This window comes from Chenopodium album, chromosome 5 (assembly GCF_948465745.1).
Source record: "Chenopodium album chromosome 5, dcCheAlbu1.1, whole genome shotgun sequence".
Taxonomy (NCBI): domain Eukaryota; kingdom Viridiplantae; phylum Streptophyta; class Magnoliopsida; order Caryophyllales; family Amaranthaceae; genus Chenopodium; species Chenopodium album.
This window is the reverse complement of record NC_137838.1, coordinates 59,985,383-60,008,692: the sequence shown is the minus strand read 5'-3', so window position 1 is coordinate 60,008,692 and position 23,310 is coordinate 59,985,383. Positions and strand designations below refer to the sequence as shown.

Here is a 23,310-nt window from a genome sequence, read left to right as displayed (position 1 = left end):
ATAACTTTTCGGAATGGAGCAAATGCAACTCAAATAGACTTCCTGCTCACAAGGAGCATAGATAGACAAAGTTGCATAAACTGTAAGGTTATCCCAGGGGAGAGTGTGGTCACCCAACACCGGCTATTGGTAATGACTATTCGTCTGAAAGAGAAGGCGAAGAAAAAAGTTAGACAAGAAGAACCAAGGATAAGATGGTGGACCCTAAGGGATGCAAAAACTAAGGTTTTTACAGAAAAGGTAATTGAAGAAGCGGATTGGGATGGAGAGGTGGATCCGGACATGACTTGGTTACGAATGAAGAACTGTTTCCTAAGAGTGGCCAAAGAGGTCTTAGGGGAAGTAAGGGGAAGAACTTCGGTACAGAGAGATACTTCGTGGTGGAATGAAGAGGTGAAAGCAGTAATTAAGCAAAAAAGGGAATGCTATCAAGCCTTAGGAAAATGTAGGAGTGATGAAACCTTTGCAGCGTATAAGGAGGCTAAGAGCAAGGCAAAGGCAGCTGTTCGCCAAGCAAAAGAAAAGGCATATCAGGAGGTTTATGAAAAGCTTGATTCCAAGGAGGGAGAAAGGATCATTTATAAGATGGCAAAGAGAAGACAAGAGGCAAGGAAGGATATTGGCATGGTGAAGTGTGTCAAAGATAAGAACCAAATGGTCCTAGTGCAAGAGGAGGGCATCAAGGACAGGTGGAAGGGGTACTTCGATGAATTATTTAATGGAAGTAATGGAGTTGTGATAGGAGATACCTCTATGAGTGATGAAGAAATCAACATGGAGTATGTGCGAAGGATTAGGAGAGTAGAGGTGGAGATTGCACTGAGGAAGATGAAACCTAAGAAGGCGGTTGGCCCTGATGGGGTACCGATAAAGGTGTGGAGGTGTTTGGGTAAGATTGGTATTGATTGGTTAACAAACCTTTTCAACAAGATATGGACGGCTACAAGGATCCCACAAGATTGGAGGAAGAGCACCTTGGTCCCGGTTTATAAAAACAAAGGAGACGCTCAAGATTGTTCTAACTATCGAGGAATTAAGCTTATGAGCCATACTATGAAGTTGTGGGAAAGGGTGATTGAACAAAGGTTGAGGGCATGCACAAGCATTTCAGATAACCAATTTGGTTTTATGCCTGGGAGATCTACTATGGAGGCAATCCATTTGATAAGACAAATGATGGAGTTTTATAGGGTAAAGAAGAAAGATCTTCATATGGTCTTTATTGATTTAGAGAAGGCATATGACAAGGTGCCAAGAGAGATACTTTGGTGGGCAATGTTGAAGAAAGGTATCCCACGAAGGTATGTAGACCTAGTTAAGGATATGTATCGGGATGTGTCAACAAATGTGAGGACATGCGGAGGGTTGACAAAAGATTTCCCTATTACAATCGGATTGCATCAAGGGTCTGCATTAAGCCCTTTTCTTTTTGCAACGGTTCTAGATGAATTAACTAGACCAATTCAAGATGAGGTTCCATGGTGTATGCTGTTCGCAGATGATATCGTTTTGGTGGATGAGACTAAGGATGGGGTTAATGTCAAGTTGGAGCAATGGAGGCAAAGGTTGGAATCTAGAGGGTTTAAGCTAAGTCGGAGTAAGACTGAATATTTGGTATGTCGTTTTGGCACTCAGAGGGGGACACGCAATGAAGTGGTGAGTTTGGATGGAAAGGATTTGACCATGAGTGAATGTTTTAAGTACCTAGGGTCGATCATCCAGAAGAATGGTGACATTGATCAAGACGTGACCCACAGGATTAAGTCAGGGTGGCTTAAATGGAGAGCGGCCACGGGAGTGTTATGCGACCGCAGCATTCCCTTAAAGTTGAAGGGAAAATTCTACAGGACTGCCATACGACCAGTGTTGCTCTATGGTACAGAATGTTGGGCTTCTAAGAAAGAGCATATTAAAAAGATGGAGGTTACGGAAATGCGCATGTTAAGGTGGATGTGTGGAAACACTTTAAGAGATAGAATCAGAAATGAGGTTATTCGCAAGAAAGTAGGTGTGGCGGGCATTGTAGATAAACTAAGGGAAAATCGTCTGCGTTGGTTTGGACATGTAAGACGGAGACCCGAGGGTGCACCGGTGCGAAGAGTGGAAGAGTGGGACCATGGAGGGATTAAACGAGGAAGAGGGAGACCAAAGATGACTTGGTTGGAAGGAGTGAGGAAGGATATGAAGTGCATGGATTTACGTGAGGATGAAGTTTTGGATCGTAAGGGATGGAGGAGAAAGATTTATGTTGATGACTACACGGAATAATCAAATTTGGTTCATGTTAGCCGACCCCACTTTTGGGATTAAGGCTTTGATTGATTGATTGATTGATTGATTGCTAATGCTTAACGTCTGGTGCTAGCCTTAGCGCCTGGCGCTAATGTTTGGCGTCTGGTGTTAAGTCGTTTTATTCTCTTCGAAACTCTGATTCGTTTTTCTATCCATCCGGGTGATTTTCTCTATAAATAGCCTCCTAAAACCTCCGTTTTCAATCATCAACAACTATTTATTTTCTTATTATCTCTAGTTTCCAAGATTCTCTTGATTACTTTTTCTCTCTCTCTTTTCTAAACTAGCTTTTTGAATACAAATTTCCGCATTCACAAGATCTAGACACACCTAGCCAAGTTCGAAGATGTCTTCGCCCTAGACGTGAAAGGTTTTGATTTCTGAGGGTTTGGTCCCAAATCTTTATTTCAATTATTTAATTTAATTCTTTGATTTTTTATTTTCCTTGATGTTACTAACGCGTGTATTTTGTTATTAGAAAGAGATATGAGGCATCCAAGTAAGTGCTTTAATTGCTTTTATTGATATTATGATATAGAAATCATGTCTAGATTGTTATTTTGATTCCTAGTATCATGTTAGGATGTTTTATTGCTTCCTAGTATCATGTTTACGGTAAAGAATAAGTTCCTTATGTCAATTATGATTTCTATGATGCCTTTTATTCTCTTTCCTAATAGCATGTTAGTATCATGTTAGGGCTAAAGCTTTATCTTTGATGTTTAGTGACATGCTATGGTTTGTTATTAATTTTGTTAGTATCATGCCTAGGATCTTGCTATTATTATGCTTTAACATCATTATGCTTATTATTATGATGATAATTATTTATGATTATTTTTATGAATATTATTATTATTATTATTATTGTTGTTGTTGTTGTTGTTGTTGTTGTTGTTGTTGTTGTTGTTGTTGTTGTTGTTGTTGTTGTTGTTGTTGTTGTTGTTGTTGTTGTTGTTGTTGTTGTTGTTGTTGTTGTTGTTGTTGTTGTTGTTGTTGTTGTTGTTGTTGTTGTTGTTGTTGTTGTTGTTGTTGTTGTTGTTGTTGTTGTTGTTGTTGTTGTTGTTGTTATTATTATTATTATTATTATTATTATTATTATTATTATTATTATGTTGCTTGATGATTATATTTATTGTTTTTGCTTGATCACGCCTTTTATGCATAATTAAAGGGAATTGGTACTTGTAATCACGGTCTATAAGATAATTAATAATCTTTTTTAGGGTTAATATGATTATAATTCAAGTGATCACCAATAATAGTATGTTTGTGCATTATGTTCAACCAACATAGATTAAACAGGTTTAGGGTTAAACCTATTGATTGTATGTTAGTGAAAAAGCGCACATGAATACGATCAGAATAAAATAGAGGCATATTATTATGGCAGGTTCAATCTCTTTTAGGTTGGATTTGTACCTTCATCCCCGAACTACCAGTCATGGTTCCAGACCTATTGAATTTAACGATCTCTAGGATCGTTAAGGGGTGTAACCTTCACCTCGTTAACGGTTTACAAGTTCCTATAAGTTGTTGGCGACTCTTTTGCTCTATCTTCTTTCCCTTTGGACGCCACCGTACTTTAGTGTATGATCATAGTGGGGTTCAAGCTAGGGATAATGCTTGAAATATTCCCTACATGACTCGATTCTAATATATATATATATATATATATATATATATATATATATATATATATATATATATATATATATATATATATATATATATATATATATATATATAAGGGTTTGATAAGAGAAAAATATAAATAAATAAAAAGTAAAAAAAAAACACATATAAGCACATTGTCACGTATGATGCAATGAAGTTCGCAACCTAAAGTCAAGTTCCATGTTCGACTATGGTCAAGCTTATTTGGGTGTCAAAGCGTACTATGGTTAAGAGTTTGGATGCGTTAGCAAGGCAGCCTCCCTTGAGGGTGTATGCCAACGGGCGGTTCCGCGAGTTCGTGATAAAATCAAACTCAAATCCATGGTTTGGGTGGATTTAAAAACTCGGATGAACCCTTATTGCCATGAGCTTTTTCGGGTTGATAGAGCATAAATCCCCCGGGCTAGCCACATACGTAGAACACGTACTATTGTGGCAAAATAGGTAACCTAAAATCATATGCATATGTGACAATGGCAATCAAATCAGGAATACAATTCAAGAATCTTTCAAGTCTCATCCACTCATCTCAATTAAATACCGATCACTCAAATAAATAAATGACCAAGAATCCTCCCCAGTGGAGTCGCCAAATTGTAGGCGTCGTTCGAAGTGCGTCTACGTTAAAGCATGTGTGAATATGCTTGGCACTCATAAGAAGTGGGAATTGACATTACTATTAGGGACAACGATTAGGGGACAAAGCAAAGTAGGGAGCCGCCAACAAGTTTTTAAGGAACTTGTAAACCGTTCACGGATCATAAAAAGGCAACCACGATAAGGGACAACGATAGGCAACAACGATTGACTCGTGAAGGTTACACCCCATTCATAATCCATGAGATTACTAACTCCATATGGTTCGGAACCACGAAAGGAGGACCGGGGATGAAGAAGTGAGTCATGGAGTCATATTCGCCCGTATTGGGCTCTACTCGATTCTTATAGTGAAAAGTGATTCCTGCGATCTCAAAGGCATGCAAACAAAGATTCAATTTGCTCCAAACTATTATTATGCTAAATTGGTTTAATATTAATGCAACATATAATTCTAAAATATTAGTGACCACTTGATTAAACAACAAGATTAAAAAGGAACCTGAACTGGTTGTCCAAATTATCTTATTAGGCGCGATTTTCAATTACATATTCCCTTTAACATGCAATATGGTGATCATAATAACAATAGAATAAACATTAATATTGGAAGCAATTTAGAAATAAATAGTGTTAGTCAAATCAAATAATAATAAATCTAATCATGATATTAGCAATATTAAAATAAAATAAGAGTAATTAAATTAATTAATTACTCACATTCCGCTCGTTCCTTCAAATTACTACATCATGAATAAATTGTTAGTAACTACAATAAAAAATAATAAATCAAATTGAAACAATTAAATTAAAAGTAGAGTTGATTTGGTCCAAACCCTTAGTTAATAATTCCTTTCACGCCTTTCTTTAAGTATAGAACTTTGGGTATTGTATGGACTCCTTGGAGTGCCTAAAGGAAGGAATAGTGAAAGAATGTGGAGGCTAGTGTTTAGGCTAAAGAGAGAGAAGAGAATTATTTGATGATCAAGCTTGTTGATTATTGAAAAAAGGGGAGATATGACCTCTATTTATATAGAAAAAAGAAGGGTCAAAAAAACAAGATAAGATCCGAATTAAATAAGAATAAAACTCGATAGACTGTAGTTTTTGCGGTTTTTGTTTTTATCATATCTTTTGATCCAAAAATCAGAATAAGATAAATAAGATATCGTTGGAAATCTCTTTAAGTGTACATTATAACCCAATTAAAATTAGATTAAAAAATTTTTTAGAACAAAAGATTTGGCCGAAATAGTGAGACGGTGTCAGTTTTGGATAGAGTTTGATATTTTATTCATATCTTCTTCGTTATAGGACGGAATTGATATTATAATATATCATTGGAAAAATAATTTCAAGGGATATCTAACCATATAATATTTGGATAAAAACTATAAGGCTAAAAAATCATATCTGACTATCTTTGAACGTCTTTCAATTCGGATAGAATTAGGACTTTTAAAAAGAAAAGTTTTATTCAATTTCAAACTCTTTAATCTTATTTTTTCAAAAAGGATAATTAAGATCTTTTAGAAACTTATAGAAGATTCCAATTAATCCTAATTGGTTTAGTAATGGTATTAAATAATTTGGACCCTCCACATGATCATTGGGTCGTAGGTAAGGTGGGCTTAGGTTCAGTTTGGACTCAGTTTAATATTTTGGTCATAACTTATTCGTTATAACTCGGATTTGGGCTTATAATATATCGTTGGAAAGATCTTTTCAAACCCCATCCAATTATTAAATCATTGGACCCAGATTATGGACCAAAATAAACTGTATTAAACGTTTTTATAAAAAGGACACGAAATGAATGGTTTTAAAGACATGAAATGAATTATTTTGGGTTTAAAGGCACGAAAAGAGGAAAATAAGTTATGGTTTGGGGAAATTGGCTAGGATTTGGGTTGTTTTATGAAATGGAAATTTGGATGTAAGCACTCCAAGATTAAATACTCAACCCGACCAATAATGGCGGTGAAAGGTTGTTCATCATCGGGTTTGGTTTTGGGGAGACGTTTTTAGGTGTCTAAACCTTCCTTCTCACTCTATTCTTTTTCTCAACCTTTCCTCTCTCAAAAGTCCTCATACATTAGCACTAGACACACCTAACCAATTTTGAAGTTGCCTTCTCCCTAGACGTGAAAGGTTGATAATTTCTGAGGGTTTGGTCCCAAATCTCTATTTCAATTATTTAATTTAATTGCATTATTTTATTATTTTCCTTGAAGTTACTAACGTTTGTATTTTGTTATTAAAAAGAGATACGGGGCATCCAAGTAAGTAATTTAATTACTTTATTGATATTTTGATATAGAAATCATGCTTAGATTGCTATTTTGATTCCTAGTATCATGTTAGGATGTTTTATTGCTTCCTAATATCATGTTTAGGGTAATATTTAAGTTTCTTATATCAATTATTATTTCTATGATGCTTCCTATTTCTTTCCTAATATCATGTTAGTATCATGTTAGGGATAAAGCTTTGATTTTGATTGTTTAGTGACATGCTAGGGTTTGTTATTAATCTTGTTAGTATCATGCCTAGGATCTTGCTATTAGTATTATGCTTTGACATGATTATTTTAATTATGATTGTTATGATTATTGTTATAATTATTATTATGATTTATGATTATTATTATTTTGATGATTAAAGTTATTATTATTATTATTATTATTATTATTATTATGATTATTATGTTGCTTGATATGTTATTTATTATTATTATTGCTTGATCACGCCTTTTATGCTTTTTTAAAGGGAATTTGTACTTGTAATCACGGGTTAATAAGATAATTAATAATCTTGTTTATGATAATATGATTATAATTCAAGTGATCGCCAATAATATATTTATTTGTGCATTAAATTCAACCAACATACACTAGTAGAATAAACGTAATGGGAAGCCCCAAATGGCAAGCGGTTTTGGAATTCCGCTTGCAATATTGTAAATGGCAAGCGGTTTAGGGTGAACCGCTTGCAAATTGTAAATGGCAAGCGGTTTAGGGTGAACCGCTTGCTAAATTGTAATTGACAAGCGGTTTGTCACGTGAACCGCTTGCTATTTGTATTTCAACCCTAAATATCTCACGCTCTCTCTCCTCCTCCCCCTATTTCTCACGCTCTCTCTCCTCCTCCCTTCATTTTTCACGCTATCTCTCCTCCTCCTCTTTATTTCTCACTTCTCTCTCCTCCTCCCCTCCATTTTCACGCCCTCACTTACCTCCAGCTCTCCTCCATCTCCTTCTCTTTCTTCTCTCATCTCCGTTCTCCATCTCCTTTTTTTTACTCTCATCGGCTTTTGTTGTTACTCTCATCTTCTCACGAGCGACGGCTTCTCAGTCTGGTGGTGGTGCGAGTGGGTTTTCGAGCAAATTCGACCTACGACTCTCCTTTTCGAGCAAATTCAAGCCAAGACCATCATTTTCGAGTTTTTAAGGTCAAATTCGACCATAAAAACTCTAGATCTAGAGTTTTCATGGTCGAATTTGACCCTTAAAACCCAAATTTCAAGCCAATTTCGAGGTTATGGTTGAATTCATGGTATTTTTTTTTAAGTTTTTTTTTTAAATTTTATGGTGATGTGTGGTTGAATTGGTTTGTTTCAGGCCGATCTGGTGTTGGTGGGGGTTTTGGTGGGGGTCGTGGTGGGCGAAGCTGGCTGGGATCTGGTGGATGGTGGAGGTTTTGGTGGGGGTCGTGGTGGGCGAAGCGGGCTGGGATTTGGTGGATGGTGGTGGTGCGCGTGCGTGGACGGTGGTGGTGGTGGTGCATGTGGACGATGGTGGCAAGCTCAAGAGCTGTTGTGTTTTATTTATTTATTTTTTTTAATCAAGCTGTTGTATTATTTTAATTACTTGTATTAATTTTTTTTTTTTTATGAAATGTAATACTTACAACAATCAATTAATTTATCTAAATATTATTGGTTTTACATATATTTTGTTCGTGTATCAATTTTAGTGAAAAACACCAAAAAAAATTTATTTTTTATAGCCATAATGGGCAGCGGTTTGGCGCCAAAACCGCTGTCCATTCACTACAAATGGCAAGCGGTTCTAAACCGCTTGCCATGTAAAAGACTAATGGCAAGCCCCCTAAAAGCATGCGGTTCAGAACCGCTTCCCATTAGGGGGTTTGAACCGCTTGCCATTACGTATTTTCTACTAGTGATAGATAAACATGTTTAGGGTTAACCTATTGATTGTATGTTAGTCAGAAAGCGCACATAAATACAAGTAGAATAAAGTAGAGGCCAATTATTAGGGCAGGTCCAGTCTCTTTTAGGTTGGATTTGTACCTTAATCCCCGAACTTCCAGTCTTGGTTCCAGACCTATTGGAGTTAACGATCTCCTGGATCCTTAAGGGGTGTAATCTTCATCTTGTGGACGGTTTACAAGTTCCTAAAACTTGTTGGCGACTCTTTTGCTCTAGCTTCCTTCCCTTTGAACGCCACCATGCTTAAGTGTCTGATCACAGTGGGGTTCAAGTTTGGGGTAATGCTTGAAATATTCCCAACAATAAATAATTTATTTTATTCTCCAAAAATCTTCCATTTCACATCACTATCCCAATAGCCAAAATTCCAAGTAAATTAATTCCAATACATTATTTCTAAAATATGGGGATCTATGGAAATTATTTTTTATTTTTATTTTGATGTGATGCTTTATTAAATGCATAGTTGATTAGCAATCAGTAATTAATTGACAAAGCTACAAATTTAGGGAATTCTTAGCTTTTGCTATCCCAATTTGCTAGCTTCAAATTTTATTGTGACTGTTTCAAGGGTGTTAAGTAATAGATGAGTGTATACCTGGAGAGCTAACCAAAGCCTTATCTAATATAAACCCATGATCTTAATTCAGGAGAAGCAAAATGGCAGGGGGAAATACTTCTGGAAATGATGGAAATGATTTAAGTGAAGTAGTGAGACAGTTGGCGGTTGTAGCCCAACAGTTGGCCAGGAATTCAACCAACAATGTGGATGCACAAGGTGAACTTTTTAAGAAGGTGGCTCAAAGCAAGCCACCAACCTATCAAGGAGAACCTGACCCTACCATATTAGAAAATTGGTTAAGGGAGTTTGAGAAACTGTTTAAGGCAGTTGGGTGCCCAGAAAATTCTAGGGTGGGTTGTGCTACTTATTACTTAAGAGGTGAAGCTGATCTTTTGTGGCAGCAAAATGAGACAACTATTAGAGAGCTACCTAGATTCAATTGGACTAAGTTCCAAGAAAAGGTGAGACACAAGTTTTACCCTAGCTTATTACAGAAGCAGAAGGCTGAGAAATTCTCAAACCTCATAATGGAGGGAATGACAATGACCGAGTACTATACCAAGTTTATTGAGCTGCCACGTTTTGCTGAAGAGTCCATCTCTATAGAGAAGGCAAAGGCTAGGAAATTTGAGAGTGGTCTGACTATTGATTTGCAGCTGAAGTTGTGTGGACAAGTGGTTGAGACCTTGGATGAAGTGTATGGTAGAGCTGCACACTTGTATGCTCTCGAGCTAAAGATAAAGAAGGAACTGGCTGATGTGGAAGTAAAAGAAAAGAGGAAAGAGGTGGGGTAGAACTCTGGGAACCAATAGGGTAACCAGAACAATTTCAAGAAGTAGAAATACCACCATAACAACAACAACTTCCATAAAAACAACAACTTCCACAACAACAACAACAATTCCCAAGGTAACAATCGTCAAGGAGGACGTAACTTCAATGGAGGGGCTAGAAACAATAACCAAGGGAATAGCATAAATGAGAGGCGTTATTTTTGCAGGAGATGCAAGAATAACCACCCTGGAAAGGACTGTGATGGAAATCTAGTTGTTTGTCATGCTTGTAATAAGTTGGGGCACAAAGAGTACGAGTGTTTCTCCAAAGGCTCTAATGGGAATAAACAAAATAATAATTCAGGAGGGACCCAAAGGAACTTTCAGGGGAACAACAATAACTTCAATGAAAATAAGGGAGCTCAGCAGAATGGAGCAAAGAACAGCAATAACAGCAACAATGGGAATAATCAGCAGAAAAGTGGAGTTGTAGGAAAATTGAATGTGTTGAGTAGGCATGAGGTTGATTCCACGAAATATGTCATCACCGGTACTTTTTCTATTCACTCTATTCCTGTTAAAATTTTATTTGATTCTGGTGCAACTTTTTCTTTCATTTCAAAAAGAATTGTTTCGAAACTTAAAGACTATTTGAAAGTAGTAGAAGTAGTAGATTTACCAATCACCATTCCAACAGGTGGGGTAGTGAATTGTACCAAAACTTTTAGAAATGTACCTTTAGAGATCTAAGGGAAAATGTTTCAATCGGACCTGATTGAGCTCGGGTTAAGGATTTTGATGTCATCTTAGGAATGGATTGGTTGAGCAAGTACAATGCTGAAATAAGTTGTCGGTCGCAGAAAGTAAAAATGACCACAAGTGAGAGTGAGGTAGTGACTTATTCGATGCATGGCAATGCCAAATGCCCTAGGTTGATTTCTGTGTTGAAGTTGGCAAAGTACATGAAAATGGGACATCTAGTGCACTTTTGTAGTATGAGGAGCATGGATCATGAAGAGTCAACTAAGCCTGAAGAAATAGAGGTAGTGAATAAATTTCTGGATGTATTTCCGGACAAAATCCCTGGATTTCCACCCAAGAGAGCAATTGATTTTACCATAGACTTAGTCCCAGGGACAACAAAAATATCCAAGGCACCATATCGGATGGCACCTGCAGAGATGAGTGAGTTAAAGGAGGAGTTGCAGGATCTGTTGGACAAAGGGTACATCAGACCGAGTGCATCCCCTTGGGGAGGTACCAGTTTTGTTTGTTAAAAAGAAAGATGGAAGCATGAGGTTGTGCATTGATTATAGAGAATTGAATAAGGTGACAATAAAGAATAAATATCCACTTCCCAGGATTGATGATTTATTTGATCAATTGAAAGGCGCAACCGTGTTTTCTAAGATTGACTTGAGCTCTGGATATCATCAGTTGAGGATTGCAGACGAGAAATTCCTAAAACCGCTTTTAGGACAAGTTATGGACACTATGAGTTTACAGTAATGCCATTTGGATTGACAAACGCTCCAGCAATCTTTATGGATTTGATGAATTGGGTGTTTCATAAATATATGGATAAGTTTGTAGTAGTGTTCACAGACGATATATTGGTGTATTCGAAGAACAAAGAGGAGCATGTAGAACACCTAAGGGAAATTCTACAAACACTGAGAGAAAACAATCTTTTTGCAAAGTTCTCTAAGTTTAAATTTTAATTAAAAAAGGTAGCATTCTTAGGTCATTTTTTGTCTAAGGATGGCGTGGAAGTAGATCCAGCCGAAATTGAAGCTGTGAAGGGTTGGCCTACGCCCAAAACAGTGTCTGATGTTCGGATTTTCCTAGGTTTGGCAGGATATTATAGGCATTTTGTAAAAGATTTCTCAAAACTTTCTAAACCCATGACTACTCTAATGAAGAAGGACAAGAAGTTTGAGTAGGATGATAAGTGTGAAGAAGCATTCCAACTCCTAAAAGAGAAGTTGGTTACAGTGCCAATGCTAACTCTGCCAGACGATAGTGGTATTTATGATGTATATAGTGATGCATCAAAGAATGGTTTGGGGTGTGTACTTATGCAAAATGTGTTGAGTCACTTAAGGTTTTGAGTGATGACAAACAGCTGACTAGCTGGTTCTTGTTGGTTTTTTATCATATCAACTGACATTTTGAACAGGAACAGCTATCCCAAGTACTTGAGGCAATATGAAGTCCTTTTGAATCAAAGCATTCAAGAAATATGTATCAGAATGTTCTATCAAGGAAGGCCGTCAAGACTTGAAGATTATGAAGTCTCTCAGATTAGGATAGTTGATCTTTGTAGTCTTTATAATGTTAAGTGTGCATGGATGTTTGTACGTGAGCTATCTGTATCCCTTACTTAGAATATTTAGTGTTGTAGAGATCAGGAAAAGTTGACCTGATCTCTAGGACACTAACAGGTTAGGAAACAGCTGCTTCGTAGCTTGTTTCATGAACCTGGACATTAGTTCAGTAAATATTTTCTGGAATATATATTTCCTATCCTTAGAGAATATTTACTAAACTAATTGATTCAGTTTATGCAGAGTTGGAGATGAATTATTTCGCATATAACTTAGAATATATTATTCTACCCATTTATGGAAAGTAGAATAATATCTTAGAATATCTCTTATTTACAAAATAAAAGATATTCTATTTACCTAAGTTATGATCTGAAAAGATCACAAAAGAATTCATCTCCCAACCTTATAAAAGCATAAACTCGATCAGAATTTCGAGTGAGCTTTTCTGAAAAACTTCTCTATCTTTGAAAGCTCGAAATACACTCTAAGGGAAATAGTTAGTTCATCGCTTACAAACTATTTATGCACACAGTAAGAATTGTTTTGTAATTATCTCTTGTAAGCTTTGAGTGGAAGCATTTAGAGGGAAACAAAGGGTTTGTATTGAATCACTAAGAGGTTAGTGATTGGGTAGCATTTACGAGTGTGAGTGCAAGTGCTTGTGAGTTCAAGTGCGAAGTGACACCTAGAGTTAGGTGTGGGGATCACGAGTGTGATCATTTGTAATTGCTTTTGTTTTTCAGAGTTGATTAATAAAAGTAATTAGGGTAGTGGAGGACGTAGGCTCAGAGTTGAGCTGAACCTCGTTAAATCTTTGTGTTGATTATTTATTGAATTTTCTGTTTCCGCTGCAGGACCAGTTCATCACCTGGTCCCCCTACATAAATAGAGAAGAAAATCCAATAATTCTTAACACTGCCCTGTACTCAATTCAACCCCCCCCCCCTTCTTGAGTACCAGCTGCACTTTCAAAATGGAAAGGTGATTGCATACACATCAAGGCAATTAAAAACCCATGAAGGAAATTACCTAACCCATGATTTAGAACTTGCTGTAATTATCTTTGCTTTAATGATTTGGCGTCATTACTTGTATGGAGTGAAATTTAGAATTTACACAGACCATAAGAGCTTGAAGTACATTTTCACTCAGAATGATTTGAACTCTCGCCAAAGGAGATGGTTAGAGTATACGATAGATTATGACTTAGACATACAATATCATGAAGGAAAAGCAAATGTAGTTGCAGATGCTCTAAGTCGTAAGACTAGTCATGGATTAAATACTTTGATAGTGGCTGATGATTTATGTAGGGAAATGAGTAAAATGAATTTAGAGGTTGTAGAATGGGGAGTACCGGCTGGCATTCTTGCAAATATAACTATACAACTAACCATATTCGATGAGATAAGGGAAAACCAGGCACGAGATGTGAAATTGGATAGGATTTGTGAGAAAATAAAACAAGGCAAAGCTACAGAATTCAAAATTCATGAAGATGGAAGTTTGAGGTACAAGGGTCGATGGTGTGTACCAAAAAAGTGTGAGGAAGTGAAGAGAGGGATAATGGAAGAGGGACACAATACACCTTATTCAGTACACCCAGGAGGGGGATAAGCTATTTAAGGACTTGAAAAAGGTGTATTGGTGGCCTAGAATGAAGAATGAAGTTGCGGAATTCGTAGCAAAATGTTTGACTTGCCAAAAGGTGAAAATAGAGCATAAGAGGATACAGGGAATTGTGCAATCATAGGAAATTCCTGGATGAAAGTGGGATTGCATTTGAATGGATTTTGTGACTTGCCTTCCAAAATCAAGGAGTGGAAATTACACCATTTGGGTAGTGATGGACAGAATTACAAAATCTGCGGTGTTTATACCAATGAAAGAGAATTGGAAGATGGAACAACTTGCAAAAGCTTACATCAAGAATGTTGTGAGGTTACATGGAGTTCCAAAGGATATTGTGTCTGATAAGGAATCCAAGTTTCTTTCAAAATTCTGGAAAAGCGTACAGGAAAATTCTCTCAAGTTGGAGCATGCAAATCACAAATGCCCAACTTGCCAAGTAAATACAAAATTTGTTGCTTGCTTAACGCCTTAGTGAATATGTCAGCTAGTTGATCTGTTGTCTTCACATATAACGGTCGAATAATCCCTTCCTGAATTACATCCCGAACATAATGACAATCAATCTCAATATGCTTAGTACATTCATGAAAGACTAGATTCTGCGTAATATATAACGCATATTGACTATCACAAAATAAACTCATCGCTTGCGGATGCAAAACTCCTAAACTGTCAAGAGGAGCCTTCAACCATTTCAACTCATCAGTGACCTTAGACATTGAACAATACTCTACCTGAGCAGAAGATTTAGAAACAGTATCCTGCTTCTTAGTCTTCCAAGAAATAGGAGAATCACCTAGAAAACACCAACCAACCAGTAATCGATCGTCTTGTTAGAGGACAACTAACCCAATCTGAGTCACACCAACCTGTCAACAGTAAATCACAATCTAAACGCAACAGAATACATTGACCCGGACAACCCTTCAAGTAGCGCACCGTACAAAGAGCTGCCTCCATGTAGGGAATATTTCAAGCATTACCCCAAACTTGAACCCCACTGTGATCAAACACTTAAGCATGGTGGCGTCCAAAGGGAAGGAAGCTGAGGATGATGAGATAGGAATGATGGCTAGAAGGTTTGAAAGAAGTTTCAGAAACCAGAAGGGAAAATTCATCAAGGGTAAGTTTAATAATGCATCAAATAAAAAATCTAACAACTTCTCTGCAACAGGATGCTTTAAGTGTGGTGAGAAGGGACACCTTGTGAAGAATTGTCCTCAATGGAAGGACAACCAGTCCAAGGAAGCAGACAAGATGGCCTACAAAAAGGCCATGGTTGCTGCTGTCTGGGGAGATACAGACAGTGATGAAGAGGGAGATGATTCAAGTCAGTCAGATGTATGTATGACAGCAATACTGAATCAAAGTTCAGAAGAAGGCACCAGGAACAGCAGAGGAACCAGCTCAGATGTCCACTGCCTCATGGCAAAGAAGCACCCCTTGGATCAACATCAGGTAAACATTGATCAGATCAAAAAGGATATGCTCTTTTATGATAGAGAAAACTTGATGGAATGTGCTAGTAGTGCTTTAGATCAATGTTTAGAACTTGGAATTGCTTATCATGATTTTAAGAGAAAGTTTAAAGAAAAGTCTAAAGAATATGATATTGCTAATTCAAGTTGTGATTTGTTGGAAAGTGTCTGTGCTAACTTGAAGCAGGAAGTGGCTGAACTAGAGATTGCTTTGGATCAAAGCAAACTTGAAATTCAGAGAATAAAATCTGATATGGGTTTGTGTGATGACAGTGATGATGAATGTGAGAAACAGTTTACAAGTTGTGTCATTAACGTGCTTGATTATAGTGATGATGACTTGTACGACTTTGATAGTATAAAATCTAGGGCAAGTGCTCTAAATAGGTCTAAACTGTTAGAAGGATTCAACTTGTTAGTTGATGATGTAGAGAAACTATATAAAGCATATGTCCTAGTTAAGGACAGCAAAAGTACTGGTTCTGAAACTGTTTCTAGTAATATGCATGATGAATGTGAAGCTAAAATTTGTAGCTTGCAGGTTGAGTTAGCCCAGCTTAGAAAGACTAATTCATGTGATTCTGTAGTTTTGCATGATTCAAGTATTTCAAAATTGCAAGCTGATCTTGAAAGAGCTAAGCTTGACTTTGAGATAGTTGTTGACCAGAATTTATCCCTGCATGAGAAAATGAACTTAAAGGACAGAGAGTTCATAGAATTTAAGAAGAGAATGGATAAAGTCCTCCAATCCCAGAACTCATTGAACCAGTTAACCTTAACTGCTGGAAACAGTGGTAGAAGGGGACTTGGTTATACTGGGAAGGGGAACAGGCCAGGCACAGGCAACTAATGTCAGCACACTAGCAATAAGAAAATAGAAGCCAGACGCAATATTTCCACTCATAAATTCTTATGAAATAAAAGTGTCAAACACAAATCTGTGTACTACATAGACGATTCTTGTATAATGCAAAGTACTTGTTTCGGTATAAGGATAAAAAGAAAAGGTATTAGGCATGAATTTTGAAAGAAAAATCATGCATAACAACTAACTTAATCAAATTCATCATTTCTTGTACTGATACATAATCCTAATCCCAAATTGAAGCATGCAGAAAAAACATCAAAAATCTTTTTTCCATCCAAAACAATGACATTTATAGATTAAGTTCCGGAATTACAAAATCAGGAGGAGAACTATAATAATTACATAAAAAGCACTCCCTACTCCAAACACAAAACAAAAACAACACCCTCAACCTCGTCCATACAACATGACATACACAAGGTCGCACAACAAGAGGTATTGTATCGACTACGAAGACAAGCTGCTTTCATACTTTCACAATCTACATTCTACATAGCAAAAAAGATTGGCACAAACAATAACAGTATGACAACTACATGAAAACATTCACATTCGCAACCTAAACCGCCCCCATAAGGTGATCAGTCTAGGGAAAAACACACTCAAACAACACAAATTCCAGCTAAAATCCTCAACTCAGCAAAGAAAACACAAATTCCAGCTGAAATCATCAACTTAACCAATAAAAACACAAATTTTTATCTAATTGAGCTTTATCTAACAACTACCTCTTTCGCGGCAGTAGCATAGCCGTGAGATCCGAAAGCTGGAGCAGATGGTCCAGAATTCCTGTGAATTTGACGCCCTAGCACCTGAATAACATCACAACAACATCAATTTCCATCAATTCAAAAATCACACAAACATTTTAAAAAATTACAATCAATTCAAGAAATTGTTCTAAAATTTTACCAAAACACCACCACGAACAGCTTTTCGCCGCGCAATCCCTAACATATTTCTACAACCAAAAAAAAATTCAACGCAATTAATTTTCAAATATTTTCTAATACCTGATTTTGAAAATTCAAAAATCAAAAATTCATACAACAAAAATTCGGATCTAAATTTTTGACTGAAATTCGAACAAAAATTATTTATGACTGAAATGGGACGAATTTCTTAGGGTATATTGCGTCGCTGCCAAAAACCCTAGAAATCCCCCCACGAAATCCCCCAATCGAACTTGAAGACCGAAATTGAATTTTTTGGGGCTTTTAGGGTTCGAATTTGTATGCTTTTGAGTTGATTTTTTGCTCGAAATGGGGGATTTTTGGTCGGAAACAATCAATTTTTCTGGGTTTAAGGCTTCGAATTTCTTATTGTTTTTGGTCTAAATTTTTGCTCGAAATTGCTCGAATTTGCAGCCGATTATGGGTCTTCGACTTCACTGCGATTTCAGATGTTAAATTTGCTGGGGAAACGCAAGTTTTTGGCCGAATTTGTTGGATTTCAGAGACAAATTTGTGGGTGTTTTGCTGTAGAAATTCGCTGGAATTTAAGAACTCTTGTTTTTTTTTTCTTTTTGGATAGTGAATGTAGGTACCTGATGAAAAACTAAGGTAAAAAACGCACAAAAACCTAAAGCCAAAAGAGTTATTTGCGTCACTTTATTATAAAAAAGCGACGCAAATAACCTTGTTTATAATGTTGTACAATGTACATATGCGTCGCTCATTAGTAAAAGAGTGACGCAATTTACTTAATCACTTATTTGCGTCGCTTGCTAACTAATGAGTGACGCAAATAAGTTTATTAATTGCGTCGCTTTAATAAATAGGAGCGACGCAAATGATAGAAAGCTGAAATGCACTTGAGTTTTGCGTCGCTTCTTAAATAATATGCGACGCAAATAATTTAAAAGGAAGGTAAAATAATACATTTGCTTCGCTCCTTAGAATGAGTGACGCAAATATGGCGACGCAAATGTACATTTTTCTACTAGTGAGGAGGAACTGGTCTCCCAGAGATACTACATGGTTACAGGAGTATAAGAAAGGTAAGTATGTCTTAGCAAAAGACATGCATGTGTGCTATCATTGTGGCAAGAATGGCCATAAGAAATATGAGTGTAAAGACAGGAAAAGTAGATTGGATAAAAATGAGAAAAATGTTAAACAGATTTGGGTTAGAAAAGACTTGCTTGAATCTGTTGTTGGAAAGGGACCCAAAAAGATTTGGGTTCCTAAAGCTAACGTTTGAATTTTTCCTGTGCAGGCTGAAGTGAGAGACAATACCTACTGGTATTTGGACAGTGGCTGCTCAAGACACATGTCAGGGGATAGGAAACAGTTTCTCTCACTTACAGCTCATGAAGGGGGAAAGGTGACTTTTGGTGATAACAGCAAAGGTACCATTCTTGGAATTGGTAAGGTTGGTAAGTCACTTTCCCATGCTATTAGTGATGTATATTATGTTGATGGTTTACAACATAATCTCTTGAGTATTTCACAATTATGTGATAAAGGTAATAAAGTTGAGTTCAAAGACAACCTTTGTCACATAGTGAATTTGCAAACAAATGAACTTGTCTGCCAGGGATTCAGACATGAAAACGTTTACATTACTTATTTAAACCAAATCCCTGAGAACAAGTCCATCTGTTTGAGTGCTGTTTCTGATAGGGACCAGTGGCTTTGGCATAAAAGGATGGGACATGTCAGCTTTAGACTTCTTAACAAACTCAGGTCTCAAGAATTGGTGATAGGCCTGCCTAACATCAAGTTTGAAGCAGATAGAGTTTGTGAAGAATGTGCTAAAGGGAAACAAGTCAAATCCTTTTTTAAGCCAAAGAAAACTATCAGTACCAGCAGACCTCTAGAACTTATTCATATTGATTTATGTGGACCCATGAGAGTCCAAAGTAGAAATGGTTCTAGATATGTGTGTGTCATTGTTGATGATTATTCCAGATACACATGGACTCTATTTCTGTCTTCTAAAGATGAAACTTTTGATGAGTTTATTGTATTAGTAAAGCAGGTTTAGAACAAGATCAATCATCAACTGGCTGCCATAAGATCTGATCATGGATCAGAGTTTGATAACTCTAGCTTCATAGAGTTCTGCAGGGAACATGGAGTTTCTCACAATTTCTCTGCCCCAAGAACTCCTCAACAAAATGGAGTAGTTGAGAGGAAGAACAGGACTTTGGAAGAAATGGCAAGAACAATGCTCATTGAGAGTTGTCTCCCCAAGTCTTTTTGGGCAGAAGCTGTAAATACAGCTTGTCACATGTTAAATAGGTTGATGTTAAGGCCTCAAATGAAGAAGACTCCATACGAACTTCTTAGAGGAAGGAAACCAAACATAGCATACTTCAGAACCTTTGGTTGTAAGTGTTATGTGCATAATAATGGTAAGAACAGCTTGGATAAATTTGATCCAAGAAGTGATGAAGCTGTTTTCCTTGGTTATTCTTCTCACAGTAAGGCATATAAAGTATTCAATAAGAAAACTTTGTGTGTTGAAGAAAGTGTTCATGTAGTCTTTGATGAATTTAATATGTGTTGTGAGAATGTGCAGGTTGATGACTTAGATGAGATAGGACTTTTGTATTTTACAGGAGAATCAACTGATGTTTCCTTAGAAAAACCAGGTTCACATACTGGTTCACCAGATGCTGCTGGTGAAGGACTTGGTCACAATGAAGGAGATCCTCAACAAGTAGATACTCATGAGGATGGAGATGAAGGTCCCCAAGTAAATGGAGAAAGCAACACCTCAGGGGGAACAGAAAACTTTCAGGACAAGTTTTCCACCCAGGTAAGAGAGGTAGGGGGAACATCTCAGCATACTGGTCCATCTGTGCAAAACCAATTTGATGGCACAAATGAACCAGGGATGCATGATGGTTCTGATGGATTAAAGGAGAATGCACCTAGATCTAGCATTTTTAAATATAAATCTTCTCATCCTACTGAACAAATTCTGAGTGATATCAGTAAAGGCATTCAGACTAGGAGAGCAGTTTATGAAAACTTTTGTGCATTTTTCTCATTTTTATCCAATATAGAACCAACTGACTACAAGATGGCTTTAAAAGATCCTGATTGGGTTTTGGCTATGCAAGATGAATTAAATCAATTTGAAAGAAATAAAGTGTGGCATCTTGAGCCAAGACCTGAGAACAGGTCAGTCATAGGTACCAGGTGGGTCTTCAGAAACAAATTGGATGATCTGGGTACTATAGTCAGAAACAAAGCTAGACTGGTCGTGCAAGGTTATAATCAGCAAGAAGGCATTGATTATGATGAAACCTTTGCACCAGTAGCTAGACTTGAGGCAATAAGGATCTTGATTGCCTTTGCTGCTCATAAGAACATTAAGCTCTTTCAAATGGATGTTAAGACAGCATTTCTTAATGGTTATTTGAAAGAAGAAGTATATGTTGAGCAGCCCCCTGGCTTTGCTGATAGTCAATTCCCAAATCATGTATATAAGCTGGACAAGGCACTCTATGGTCTTAAACAAGCTCCTAGAGCTTGGTATGAAAGGCTGTCCAACTTTCTGATGGAACATGACTATAGAAGGGGAACGGTTGATAAGACCCTCTTTATCAAAACCAGGAATTTTGATTTGATTGTAGTACAGATATATGTAGATGATATAATATTTGGTGCTACTAATCAAATTTTGTGTAGTGAGTTTGCAGATCTGATGCAAAGTGAATTTGAGATGAGCATGATGGGAGAACTAGGATTCTTCCTAGGATTGCAGATCAAGCAAACAGTTGATGGGATCATGATACATCAACAGAAGTATCTAAAGGAACTAATCAAGAAGTATGGATTGCAAGACAGTAAATCATATGCAACTCCAATACCTACAAATGCAAAGCTAGACAGTGATGATAAAGGAGAGAGTGTGGAAGCTACACTGTTTAGAGGTATGATTGGTTCTCTTCTCTACTTGACAGCTAGTAGGCCAGATATAGTGTTTTCTGTGGGATTGTGTGCACGTTTTCAAAGCAATCCCAAAGAATCTCACCTAAAGGCTGTCAAGAGAATACTTAGATACTTAGTAGGAACAGATGATCTGTACTTGTGGTACCCCAAAGGTGGTTCAATTGAACTATTAGGATACACAGATGCAGATTATGCTGGATTCCTAGTAGACAGAAAGAGCACATCTGGTATGGCACATTTCTTAGGTCCCTGCTTGATTTCATGGGGATCAAAGAAACAAAATTCTGTTGCTTTATCCACAGCAGAATCTGAATACATAGCTGCTGCAGCTTGCTGCTCCCAGCTGTTGTGGATAAGAAACCAGTTGAAAGATTTTGGTATTTTCTATGAAAATGTACCTATTTTATGTGATAATACAAGTGCTATTAACATTTCTAAGAATCCTGTGCAGCATTCCAGGACAAAGCATATTGAGATAAGACATCATTTCCTAAGAGATAATGTTGAGAAAAGTCTTGTAGAGCTGAGTTTTTGCAACAGTGAAGAACAAATTGCAGATATCTTCACTAAGCCATTGGGTAAAGAGTCTTTCTACAAGTTTAGAGTCATGTTAGGTCTGACTAGGTCAAACTAAGAGACCTCTCTCAGCTGTTTTCCCCAATGATTGGCTAATTAAGTATTCTTTAAATGTGTGCGTGCATCATACATTTGCATTCTGTCTATTATCTCAATGTTAATTGCTTATCTCTATGTGAGCAATATTGCAGCTAATCACTTTCAGGATTGAAGGCCATATTGAACAGATAAGCAACTGTTTCAGTAACCCTACCAGCAGAGGAAACAGCAGCAAATACAAACGGATTAATTTTGAAATTAATTTCAAATTAAACCGTGAGAAAATATTTTTTATATTCTTAATTGATTTTAAAATCTTTTAAATATGGCAGTTATTTTCCTCCAACGGCAATTTGTTCTGACAGTTGCAATTATGGGCAGTTGTTCATTTATGGAAGTTATTTCCAAATTAAAATAACTTCCAAATATCTTCTGATCCTCTGATTTTATTTCTGATTGTCTCTATAATTCCTCTTGCTATATATTTGCTTCCCTTTCCTTGCTCCGTGATTATTCATCATTCATCAAAAATTCTCAACTTCTCTCTCTACAAGATCAATTCTTCGAAGCTTAGACAAGCAACAATGGTGAGAAAGGCTGGAACTGGAAGGAAAGGAGGAAGGAAAGGAGGTTCCAAAGCAAGTTTGGCTAGTTCCCCCTCGTCAAAATCTCAAGAAACAATCAAGGATGTTCTTATGAACGTCTCTGAGCAGACTCCTTCACAAGCAACACCAGAAATCAACCCCTCTGAAACTGAACCCATCAAGGCCGTTCCCTTGAGACAAACTCCTTCAAACGAGAATGTCTTGAAGGAAAAACCTGCTTCACCATCAAAGACTAAAACTTTAACCCCTTCTCCACAAAAATCCAAATCCAAAAAGGCCCCAAAAGAGAAATCCATCGAAACCCTCACTCAAATAACTGAAACCGTTTCTTCAAACCCCAAATCACCTTCTGAGGGGGAACCTGTTAAAAAGATAGCCAAGAAACTTGAAAAACAGTTAGAGGAACTGGCTGATGAAGGATTGGATGAGGAGAAGGAGGACAAGAAGATGGAGGAGGATCTAGATGTAGTGGTGACCAAGGTGGTTGCTGGTACCACTACTGGTTCTGTAAGGAAAAGGCAGACTAGGGCTGCTTCAAAGGTCATTAAGGGCTCAGAAGAGAAGGAGACTACACCATCTGAGCCTAAGAGAGGAGAGAAAAGGAAATCAACATCATCTGTTTCCCGTATCTCCAAGGCTGCTAAAGGTAAACAACCTGTTAACCCCAGTACTGGTGCAACTTCTTTAAGTTCTAGGACTGTGTTATCTGGTTGTGGTGTTGAGAATGAATATTTTGATATTCC

The 23,310-nt window shown here is 37.0% G+C and overlaps 1 protein-coding gene across 1 annotated transcript; it reads left to right on the top strand.

Moving 5' to 3' along the window:
* Positions 1-10,944: 10,944 nt before the first annotated feature.
* Positions 10,945-11,641, top strand: LOC145632952 (uncharacterized). The gene is made up of 2 exons (XM_081685272.1): positions 10,945-11,357; positions 11,494-11,641. The coding sequence occupies exons 1-2, from the start codon at positions 10,945-10,947 to the stop codon at positions 11,639-11,641; spliced, it is 561 nt and encodes a 186-aa protein (XP_081541398.1).
* The last annotated feature ends 11,669 nt before the right edge of the window (positions 11,642-23,310 follow it).

Bases quoted from the DNA above. Each gene is read 5' to 3' on its own strand.
- LOC145632952 (XM_081685272.1), top strand. From the start codon at position 10,945: ATGGATTGGTTGAGCAAGTACAATGCTGAAATAAGTTGTCGGTCGCAG. The intron at 11,358-11,493 runs GTACATCAGACC...TCCACTTCCCAG, and splicing joins CAGGATCTGTTGGACAAAGG to GATTGATGATTTATTTGATC.